The 12,582-nt window shown below is 36.4% G+C and overlaps 1 protein-coding gene across 1 annotated transcript in view; it reads right to left on the reverse strand.

Moving 5' to 3' along the window:
* Positions 1–1,232: 1,232 nt before the first annotated feature.
* Positions 1,233–12,582, reverse strand: part of KCNB2 (potassium voltage-gated channel subfamily B member 2) — a 189,964-nt gene continuing 178,614 nt past the window's right edge. The window contains exon 3 of the mRNA XM_068186573.1: positions 1,233–11,496. Coding sequence (XP_068042674.1) covers positions 9,337–11,496 — 2,160 coding nt within the window. The 3' untranslated portion in view covers positions 1,233–9,336. The remainder of the gene's footprint in view (positions 11,497–12,582) is intronic.

A 12,582-nucleotide genomic window follows, 5' to 3' on the forward strand; every position in this document is an offset into this window, starting at 1 on the left:
AATGCTCCCACTTTTTTTCTTCTATGTGATTTAGTCTCCTTTCTGCACAACGAAAATCTGAAGAGGCCCAGGTCTTGGTGCAGGATGGAACCATGTGGCAGCTGGAATGTTCATGTAGAACTGCAGTTTTGCAAATACTCCTGGGTACCATGATTAGGTGTGTTGTGTGGGCTGCTTGGTTATTGAATAATATATAACCCCCCAGATCCTTTCCTTAAAATGCAATTACTCACATGAATGCCAAGAAGAAGAGATTTGGACAAGCAATAAGCAAGATGTGTTGGGTGGTTTTTTTTTGTTCTTTTAGGGGTTTTTTGTTTTGTTTTGTTTTGTTTTTGTTTTTTTTTTTTTAAGAAAAAGGAAGTTGGGAATGTGTTTGAGGTAGAATAGAAAGATGGAACAAATTTAGATTTATGTACAGTGCTGCACATTCATAGAAGGAGCCCTTAGATTAAAAGCTGAAAGGGTAGAAGTTCCGCAGTACAGTGAATGGTGTATTAAGAGATGTATAGCACAGAGAGGTTGTGAAAATAAAGCGTCTCTATGCTCTCACCAAAGGGATGAACTTGGACTTCCATTTTGCTTCACTGCAGTGCTGTTCAGATGTTGACATTAAAAAAAGACTTTCTAATTTGAAGGTGAGGGCATTATATTCCTAATTTTCTGAATAGTAGAGTTGCTCTCTGGTGGATTTGCAGCAAAACTTTGCCTGTAAAAATAATCTGTTATTTTCATGACTCATCTTAAAGGAGTAAAATAATTTCCACTATCACCTAATTTTTGTCTTCTAGTTTTACGGTGGACAAGAGATTGGTTTATCACTACGCCTGAATATTAGGCTGAGTTACCTAGGTTTGACTAGCCAAAAAAAGGATGCTAAATCCATGCTTCTGTTTTCTATCCTGCAGACAATACTGCTTACTCACCCTTGTAAAGTCATTTGAGGTTTTGTATCTATGACAGTGTGAGTAGTAATTACCAGTAATTCTGAACAGAGAGGGAAGAAAAAGGCTTAGAATCACTACATTTCATTTTTTTTATAAAAAAGCATGGATTCTGACTTTATTTGCATAGCCAAGTGATTTATTTCTGTACATATTTTCTGTCAGAGATTCCTGTATTATTTTGTTAAGTAATGACACCTAAAGACACTATGGATTATTGTTTTGGTATATATGCAATGTTCAATGTAAAGCGGTTTCATGAAGAGAACTGAAATGAGACACAGATGATTCATTTACACATTTATTTACTATCCTGCTTATTCTATCAGACTGAAATGGAGAACAATGCATTTATTTTAAAGACATTTGACATAAATTAAACAGATATTTTGATGTTGAACAATTGTACAGACTACAACATGCATATTAATATGTAGATTGGTGCAGGAATACTTAGTTGATCAGCAAAATCTAGTATGACAAAAATAATAATCACATTTCCTTTTTTATGAAGTTAAAATGCAGCTGATATGGAAACATTGATACGAACACCACTAAATGTGAGAAGTTATTAGTCTAATGAAATCAAATGGTTATTTGAAAAAAATAAAGCTATTGTCAAAGTTTTATCTACAGAAAAAAAACTAAATAAAAATGTTTCTAACAAATACAATAATAATGAAAAAAAGCATGTTTGATGCAATTACCATTGCAAAATGCCCTATTATTCCCCTGCCCCACCCCCAAATACAAACAATGCATGAAGCAAAAGCAGCATTTTCTCCCACAAAATGTCTGGGGCATTTTGTAAAGGCAGATGAATGAGATTAGACAAGACTTATCACATATGCTTTTATCTCCTAGTGACAGTACTTTTAAAGAATGATACGTCATTAATAGAGCAATGATGAAATGTTGCTAAATCTGTAAAACTGAACAATAATGAAGACACTGCTATTGCCCCAAGAGAACTTGAAAAAATACTGTTGTGCTTTTTTTTGCAGCATTCAGAGCATTCACAGAGGAATACAAAGTAAAGTTCATTAAACTCCATAAAACTAATAATAGTCATGCTACTGTATCTATGAAACTAATACAGTAATAACATAGAAACATGAATTAGTACATATTTAATTTCATATTTACAGTGATCTTAAAGCAATAGGCTATGTATTCAATGCTCAGCTTCTTTGTACACTAATCCCTCCATGTTTCAGCTTATCAGCATGGCTCCTTTGATTTTTGAAAGAGTTGTACAAGTAAAACTCTGCAGAACTCTGATAATTTAGGCATATAAATCCAGAACTCTGCATCCTAGCAGAAGTACCCATGATTGTCCCCAACAGGTTTTTTTATTTTTTTAAATGTATTTAGTAATGTGTTAGAAACTGTTTCTTTTGCTTAACACTATAATATATTGCTCCATCCTTCAGTTTTATACTGGCAGAATTCCCACTGGCATTCTGCTTAAGGACTTCAAGGACTGGCATAAATGTTTTGTATTCTGAATCTTCACAGAGAGATGCTATCTGAGCAAAACTTAGAGCAAAAATATCATTACAAGACTTACGTCCTCCACCCTGAAATGGTTAAAAGAAGTAAAATAAGGAATAGGCTTTCTGTTCCTTGCATTACTGTACAAGGTACGTCCCAGACATCAGAGCAACAAAGCACACAACCAAAACCCTACTAGTTCCTCAATTTAAATAAATTTCAGCTGGTGATTCAAATAGGAAGATATCTAGACATGGCAAATTGGCATAAAATAGTCAAGCTGGGCTTCTGATCTTCCATCAATGCACAGCAATTTGCTTTTATTCATACTAGTATAAACTAAGGGTTACTGTTAAGTGAAATAAAGCTACTTGCAATCAGTTTAATCATTCCACTGATTTTGGAGTAAGTCTAGTGCTGTCTGTACTGTCTTCATCAAATGTAACACCAACTTTAGAGTAAATTCACTGTAGAAATATCCAGTATATAGAGTTTGGTCCAAACCATGAAACACAACTATCCAAGGGTTATCAAGAATTTATTGCTTAAATGATTTTATGTGGGTTAACTTAGGGAACGCACTGGGAACAATTTAATCTTTGGCTACATATTGCTTTTTTATGCAATACCACTGATGAAAATGGCAAAATTTGCTTAAATAAGTGATTTAGCCAAGAGCTACATGGGCTCTAGAAGACAGTAGCCATCTATGTCCTCATTAGCAAGTTGTACAATACCAGGAGTTTTGTTGAGGGCAACCATTTGTACTGACAGTTTACACTATTGGGGTACAATTTTTGGACTCGATGTCATCTAGGATCAGGGCCTGAATGCTTTGTCCTGCCTGCAGCATAGCTGGTTCCCTCATGGAAGAAGTTTTCTGGTTCAACTTCACCTAAAAGCAGTCCAATTTGCATGGTGCAGGATTGCTTGGTTATGTGAACCAAAGCATGAGAAGTGGGGTAGCTGAGAGATTCATGTCAAGAGAGCTCTCCTGATTTTCTCTAAGATGCCAGTGTAAACTTAACCATAGACTTCCAGATTTAGAAGTGTGCATTATTCCTGCTGATGCTAAATATGTATTTAAATAGTTATTTGAGTTAAAAAATTACCCTAATGAAATGAATTACACAGACTGCTTTTAGATTAATGGTTTATGTTAATCACAGGACTACAGTCAATGTCTGAGGTAACGACAGGTTCTGTTTAGTTGATAGGTATAATTCCTTTTTGATTAAATGTTAGCTAATACCATGTTTTTTTAGTTACTGTTAAGTAAAAAGAGTAGTAATATTTGTGTGCTACTTCCTTGTTCCACAGTGGTATTTATCAGAATCTGCATTAGGTGTCATAAAAGAAAACTAAATATCAATTAATAATAATATAGGATTAGAAAGTATCACTGTTGTTTTGGAAGAAATCTCCATTTTACTAAGGGGTAATACTTCCTAAATATCATAAGTCAGCATTTAAAAGAAATACTGTTTAAACCTGGAACAAAATAAATACAAAGACAAGTACCCCACCTGCAGATGTCCCATGGTGTATGATCACTGAACAGGAAACCATCAAACAATGCAAACAAAATTTTTTCTTTCATTTTTGCCTACCAGTTACCTAACTTTGCTTTGTTAAGGAAACTGACAGAGGACCTGCAAAATGTTGACTCCCAGAACACCCAATCTGTTTAAGAAAGCATTTCAGCTGGAGTTAAAGCTGAGCACCACTAATAAAACCAGGGTGGACAAAAGACAGATATTCACACTTAGACCGATGGCTCTCTTAATAGCAGTTACCGGTCAACTGCTTTTGAAAAAGTTATTGCAAGAACACTGAAAGCTCTTGCATGAAGGATGGGTACACTGTGGGGACACTGGAGAATTCAGAGGACTTTACAACTAGAAAACAGGGAGACGTGACACTCAGTCCTTGTTCCTTGGTTCAAATGCAGCATCTGGCCATTTGCGCCCCACTACCAAAACACTTTCCTGACAATAAAGACACTGCTATCATCTTGGCGGGTGGGTTGTCTTCTGACCACTCCCAAGAAGAAGAGAAGACTGATATTGGGAGGGAAATGGGAAGAGATCCAAAGATCAATAAAGATACCAACATGTGATATCTTATTTTTCAGGAAAGTCTTCTGAAAAATGATTAAGATCAGATATTCATGTGGCAGGCGAGTGGGTAATAACATCACTGAACCTGTTGGGTCTATGTTAAAAATTACGGTGGAAGAGTGGAATTAAATCTTTAGCTACTGGCATTTTTACCTCATTTAATGTGAACAAGGATTCTTTTCCATATGTTTTATTATGTCTCTTTTAATATAGTACACTAAAACATGCCTTGTTTACTTACAGTTTTCTGCCCTTCTTTCCCCCTTTGTTGTGTTTGCATTTCTTGCTTGATCTGTGCTGGCTACTTAGAAAAAAAAAAGGCGTTTTGCATTATTTTGCTTCTAATATATGTTTTTATGATCAAAATATATATTTGCTATCCAAGTGATTACAAAATTATTCAAATCAAAAAGCCAATCAGTTAAAACCTGGACATTTTTACCAGTCTGATTATGTGCAATAGAGCTTCAAGAAGACAACTGTCTTTTTTACTGGACTGTGGTTTAGAGATGAGGTTGAAGCAGTTAATTAAATAACTTGAAGGTAAACCTTGAAGGAAACAGAAGCTCAATCAACATGGAAGGGAAGATGTCTGCTTTTGAGAGAACTCATTGTTTTTCAAGGAATACAAATACATTGCCCAGTATTACCTGTTATGAAATGACTCATGAAGCCAATTATCATTTAGATTTATGAATGTTATAGGCAAAAATACAACTGTCTGTACACATTTTGAGTTACATAATAGTGTGCTAAAAGGCTCTTCATATCCATTGCTCTAGTGTTAGATCAGATATCACCTCTCTAACATCACTGATGTTTGAATTTTGAGACCAATTGTGAAGTGAGGACACAGTGCATAAGATTGCTGCATTACCACAGAGGCTTCTATATTCTATACAATGTAGCATTAAAAGGCCTTTTGTGTTTTCATTTAAAAAACTGTATTTTATATAAATTCGGTAGTGCAAAAACTTCCTACACCTTGTTACATTCTTTACATTACATACTTCCCCTGTAAACAGCTTTCCTGTAGGAACTTCCTTTGCAGTTTGTGCGAGATATTATTCCCCCCTACCCCCCACCCAGATTTGGATTAATGTGACTATTACTCAAAAACTCTTCTAATTACTCTGTGAACATTTTAAAAATATGTGCATTTGGTTTCATCATTGAAAAGGAATTAAAACTTTGAATCACGATTCTGCAGTTAGTAAAAAATATAAAAAATAGATCAATTGCAAAGCTATCTCCCTGAACATTCTTAATTTTCCAGTGATGCGAGGAGTCAGACCCCCTTCAGGTGCACAAAGGAGTCACTTCTTCCTAAGACTCCTTAAGTTGCACAGCTGGCATTAGAGACTGACCCCAGAACTCAGACACATTCTCCCCTTACTGTGGTGAATGGGCATTAAGTCCAAAATGGCTTCAAAGTTTTAGAAAACCAAAGAATATACTTTTGTAATTTTGTATAATTTGCTGCATATCAACCCATGATGAATGAAATGATCCTGGCCTGCACTTTTTACACCTGCTGTACTGGATAGAAAGCTAGATCCAGTCCTGCAACTGCTCAAGGAGATGTTTTAATCAGGAATTATACAAGTTAGATATTCAGAGGTGGATCCTGTATATGCAGTCAAGACTGGAAAAACCACACATCTAAACCTGTGCTTCTGGAAATAGTTTTCAACATAGTCAAAAGTAGATAGCAAAATTATACCAAAAGCACTTCTAAAGCTTAATCATTTTGCTTCCAGTATTTCAAAAAAAAAAAAAAAAAAAGCATCTGTTAATAATGTGAATTGCATTTCTTTCAAAATAAATTTGTTTCTCTGAAAACATTTAAAATACAGCAGCAAATAAGGGCCTCGTCTTTCGTCTGATTTATATAGTTAAAGCTTCTGTTGATTTTCATCAAGAGGGAGAGACTATCGTTCTTCTCATTTAGATTTCGGTCAGTCCCTTTTTCCACCACACTCCCATTGGTATCAGGGGAAATTCATTTGTGCAAGAATTGAGGCCTTGACTTTACTCCTTTTAAATTTGTAGTGATTTTAATAGGCCAGAATCAGGTTTGCATGAACTTTATCTCAGGAGAGCTTTAGGAATTAAATCTCTGTTCCTGCAATAGGTTCCCTATGGCTGGACTCCTTCCTTTCCATCAAGTAGCACAGGTCTAAGGGGCTTTTCCAAAGCATAAGGGTCACCTGGGAGAAAAAGCATACAGAAGAAACATGACAGACCTCAGTCTTGCCAGAACATCATTGTCTTGAATGGGAATTTTCTGTGGATCTAGAGCATGGAACCAGGTCCCATTTGGTCTTAATCTGGACTTCGATAGTTCACTAGGATGTAAAGGCAGATCTAACAGGCCCATGTGATTTCATAAAACTGCACATAGAAAATACAAACCAACACTTCAGGCATATAAAAATTGACTGGCATTTAGTTTTAGTCATCGAAAATATCTAGAAACTAAAAAATAAATGTAGAAGATTAATGACTATAAAATATTAAAGAGCTAAGTTTGAGGACAGTGAGACAGAACATGATTGTAAAGTGTTACGCAGAATACTATATAAATACGTAAGACTGAATGCAGCAACAAGTTGTAATGAACTGCAATTAAAGACAAAAAAAATCTTTTTTATTTTGAGAATTAATGACCAGACATTGTTTGAAAAAAAGAAGACATTATATTCTCAATTATTCAAATGACTGAAGAGACACCTCAATATTATCTTGTTACAGAAATAAGAAAACTGATGGAAATATAGAAAACTTAAAAAAAAAAAACCCACCGAAGTGATTGTGCTGTGCTCATTGTTTGGCCTAGCAACCAGGGTCAATATTTTGTGGCTCTTCAAACTTGCCTCTTTTCTATGTGCCCGGCTTGAGTGAGGTCTGTGGCATTGGCCCAGCCATTTAAGCAAAGGGCCGTGTTGTAACAAAAACTGTTGTTCCTTTACTCTACATGCACAGGTGCTTGGTTGTTACATATTCAAGTGACAGAAAAAGACACAAGTAAAAATTAACCTAGCTCCACTATGGTAAGTAGAAGCCTGCTGTTCCAAACCATGCATTGATTGGTCTAAAGTACTTTTAAGTCTTCTTTATTTTTTAGGACATCTGTGTAACTGCATAGATTTGCTTATGATTAGAATTCATTAACTGAATAAACTTTTTATGATTTAGGGAATTAAAGAACTCTAGAAGGTTTTTAAAAAATATTTTTTATCATAAGAAGCTATGGATTCTGGATAAAATAAAAATAGTTTTTTCAAGACAGTGGTGAGATGAGTACTTTGTAATGAAGGCTTTGGTTCAGTGTCTTTCTTTTACAAAGCTGGAGAAATCAGTGGAATGCTTTGGCAGTTGTTGGTGGAATGATTGACATTTTCCTTTATTTAAGTATAGTGGAAATTCTGTACTCCATTTCAGAACAGCTATGGAAGGATGGGTTGAGGCAAGGTTTGTGAGTCAAGTGATATCTTCTGTCAGTCCAAGTGATTGAACTGAAAAACACAAACAAGCTTTGGGGTATGGAAGACCTGAGGCAAATCACATGTACATGAAGCCATTTTTTTCTCCAGCTATATGATTTATGATAACAAAAGGTACCACTATCCCCTACAAACCTTGTCTCTTATGTCCTTACACCTTAACGGCTTCAACAACATTGCCATTACTGAAGTATGTGCACTGCATGGAGAACAAAAGGTAGAAGATCAAGGATCAAGCAAAGAAGCAAATAGCATTAAATCAAAGGAAAAATAAGAATGTGGGAAATATTTTTTTAAATACCAAGGTATATTCTATGAGGTTGAAAACTTTTGGATATATTTGAATAGCCATTTGGCACTATTTATTGCCACAGAAATAACTATGGTTTTTACATTTTAAAATGGAACTTTTTATTCCCAGTTAAGAAATGTTGGCAATTTTTAATAAAAATATCAAATGCTTCAAGTTCTGGTCATTAAATCTTTGCTTTCCCTCGCAGGATCATTAATTAAACTGACAAATGCAATAACTGAAGTTCTGCAAATAAAAAAAAAAAGCCATCATGATTTATAGCACAGATAACTAAAATACTGTAGTCCTTAATTAACAGATATACTCATGAGCTTTTTAACAGAAAGCAAGATACATGAGATGCTTTAAGTAGAAGTTGCAATTTTGCAACATAAGTCTGTACAAAACCTCCAGGCAGCACGCTGTGAAGGAAGTACCTGTGTCCCAGGAAATGCTTTTTCCATAAATCTTTGTTAACAGTAGCTTTCCCCCCAACCCCAAACTATTTACAAGTATATGCATTTTGCAAGCTCAAAGCACCTTGTTTCACATCCTTATGAATGCATGCATTGACATTTAATCCTTTCATGTGCAAATTCATTGTATTCTAAATTGAATTCATTGTATTCTTCATTCAATTCTAAAATTCATTGTAACTGAGGGGAAAAAAAGTTAAAAGAGTTCAAAACCTGTCTACAATCATAAGTGAAAGGATCAAAAATGTCAGATGTTGCAGACCACTGGCTCCTAATAAAGCTCTCTTTATTGTATTCACCATTCTTGAGTAATTTTTTCCCTGTTTTTTTCAGTTTGTTACAAAAGCAGTCTTTTTTTTAATTAAACAGTATTTAAACTAAACAACTCTTCATGCCATGCAAAAATAACATTTTATGCACTTTTTTGAGGCTTTCCATGTTTTAGTTCATAGGCATTGCTAACTGTGTTTTAAGAAAAGATACTTTTATTGCTTCTGTAACTAGTCACATGCTAGTTTCACGTGTAGGACAATAACCAGTTTCTCCTGGACTTGAATGAATTTCTGGAGCAAATAAATGGTTTTCCATTTTGTGGCCTTCTTGGTTACTGTCTGGCTTTACCTCACCCACAGCATGGTAAATATCTTGAGTACAGTTGTGGCTCATGCTTTTGGGTGAAGAGCTGACCTGTGGCTCCCCTGTTAAATTGCTGCCATCACTGTGTTTATCCCCACAGCAATTTGTCTTGATATCCTGTTTTTTCTCATGTTTCATACCATGTAACTCCATAAACTCTTCTTCTTCTCCAGTGTCTATTTCAGTGAAGCTCCTCCTCTCTTTGGAAGGGAAAGTGAAAATTTTTTGTTTGGAAAAGAGAGGGGATGATTTTTTAGCAGGTCCTTGACAAAGTGCAGGTGCGTCAGCACCAAGTACAGGCCGTTCACCTTGAGGGGAATTTTCTTCTAGGAGAATGGTGCTGATGTGCTGATGTGCCTGTGTGAAGTCTGCTCCTGTTGTCACTGGCAGTGGCCTTGCGGTGCTCGGCGGAGTTTGTGGAGCACCACCTCTATTGTCTTTAAAATTAACTTTAAGGGATCTAGATTTTAATGGGTTGCTACCTTTCAGGGAGCTTTTGGGGCTTTCCATGGCAGTGTCAAAAGGAAAATGACCATGTGAAACAGTTTGGGACCCACTGCCATCACTGATAACAGCTCTGTTGATTGGATTATAGTCAAAGGTGACATCAGTTGGAGAAATTCCTCTGTCTTTTGCAAATGGTATAAACTGAGAACTTCTTGCTCTTTGGTTTTCTTCCAGATTAACAGCATCAGTTGGAAATCTCATTTGCAAGTGAGAGCCAGGAAACAGAGAGAGCGGAGACCTCTCTGTTTCTGTGAAGTCAGTTGCACAACTGGCAAAACTGTCGATACTGGATGTGCTTCTCATGTCCATTACGATGTCCGCAGGCCCCGTTGACAATGGATCTCTCTGACCTATAACTTCCTCCATTTCTATTTCTTCTTCATAACTGGGTGGCTTTGCTGACTGTTCTTGGTAACCAGCATTAAGATTAGGCTGAGACTGGGTTTTAGTAATTTCATTATACAGCATCTCCAGTTTTTGGGCACTCAGGTGCTGTGGGCTGGAGGATGCTGCAGCATTGTTTAATTGCTCATGGGAGTCTTGTTGACTAACTTCTTGGTACTTGTTTTCATAAGATTTGTTTGAGCTTGTTTCAGACATTGTCCTTCTGGCCCATTTCCACCGGCTTGGGGACAGGTGGCTGTTATCAGGTGTTTCCTTTGGACTGAGTGGTTCTCCAAGCTTTCCTGAATCTACTGCTACGTCTATCATTTCCATACTGCGAGCAAAGGCATCTTTCAGATTCATGGAGACAATACTGCCATTTCTTTTAGCTCGCTCAAGTGCTTCTCTCCTCTTAATTGCCTTCTCCTGTCTTTTCTGCTCCTTATAAAATTCTGAGAAATTGTTCACAATAATTGGTATAGGCAGGGCTATGACCAGCACTCCAGCAATACAGCAAAGTCCTCCAACTATTTTACCTAATAAGGTCTTAGGATAAATGTCACCATATCCTACAGTAGTCATAGTGATTGTTGCCCACCAGAATGATGCAGGAATACTTGTAAATTTTGTAGCATCCTCATCCTTTTCAGCAAAGAATACAAGACTTGAAAATATCATTATTCCCATGGCTAAAAATAATATCAACAAACCCAATTCATTGTAACTCCTCCTGAGTGTAAAGCCTAAAGACTGAAGGCCTGTTGAATGTCTGGCGAGCTTAAGAATCCTTAGGATCCTCATGATTCGAAATATCTGAACCACACGTCTGACATTTTGGAACTGCAGGACACTTTTATTGGACTCTGTGAGAAAAATGGTGACATAGTATGGCAAGATAGCCAGTAAGTCGATGACATTTAATGGGCCTTTGAAGAACTTCCACTTATTTGGTGAAGACAGAAAACGCAAAAGATACTCCATGGTAAACCAAGCAATACACACAGCTTCAACATGTGCTAGCTGAGGGTTGTCATTTGGCTGCCCAAATTCATCTATTTCTTGAAGTTCTGGCAGTGTGTTAAGAGACAAAGCAATAGTGGACAGGACGATGAACAGAATGGACACAATGGCCAAAATCTGCAAAACAAAATAAAAAATGTTTTGGTTAGACTGATACAAGTGTACTTTCAAGGTTTGATTAAATCCTTTCAAATGCACACAGAATGGTGGAAGCTGTTTTCGCTGCTGCATTCATTATTTTGTTTTATTGTTTTGAATTTTGCACAGACAAAGCATTGGACTCATCTTAGACATGGTCAAAATCTGATTGCTTTACTGCCTGCAGTAAGGCAATTCATTTCAGAATGCTGGCCACAACTGGTCTTACCATTTTTAAATTACAATAGGAGGTGATGTTTATTAGTTCAAGTCACCAAGTGGAAGATACATAGTTCTTGCTAATGTGCAGAACATTTTGAATTTTCTGCATTAATTGTAATTATGTAAAACTTTACATAAAGTGTGGAGAATTTATTGGGAAATACCATGTGTAAGATGGTAATTCAGTACTACACAGTGCACAGTTTCCTAGACAGGCATAAATTTATGAGCTGAAAAGTTACGAAGAATAAACATGCAGCACAATTCAGGAGACTAGTCCTGCTGAATTTTAATGTCTGAACAAATTTCAGATGCTACAAGAATTGAAGTTATTGGTCCTGAATTAGGTTGAGAGCACAATTTTAAAAAGTAAGTAGTACAAGGGTGAATCGAGTTTTGCATAATTATTAAAATGTGTAAGTAGACAATGGCTTCCAAGAAGTAGTTTTGCTTTCTGTCTAAGGAGATAGGTTTTATAATATATTTCATCACTCACTTGCACAGAATCTTAGAATGACAGAATGACAGAATCACAGAAACATTAATGTTGAAAGAGATCTCCAAGACCCTGAAGTCCACTGTTTGACTGAACACCACCAAGCCAACTAAACCATAGCACTAAGTGCCACACCACTTTCTTGAATGTTTTGAGACCTGCTGACTCCTTAGGCAGCTGTTCAAATGCCTGACAAGTCTTTGAGTGAAGAAATTCTTCCTGATGTTCAACCTGAACCTCCCCTGGCACAGCTTGAGGGCTTGAGGCCAAATCCTTTCATCATGCCACTGGTTGCCTGGGAGAGCAGGCTGACCTCCACATGGCTACAGCCTCCTTTCAGGCAGTTG

Source organism: Anomalospiza imberbis, chromosome 1 (assembly GCF_031753505.1).
Source record: "Anomalospiza imberbis isolate Cuckoo-Finch-1a 21T00152 chromosome 1, ASM3175350v1, whole genome shotgun sequence".
Lineage (NCBI taxonomy): Eukaryota > Metazoa > Chordata > Aves > Passeriformes > Viduidae > Anomalospiza > Anomalospiza imberbis.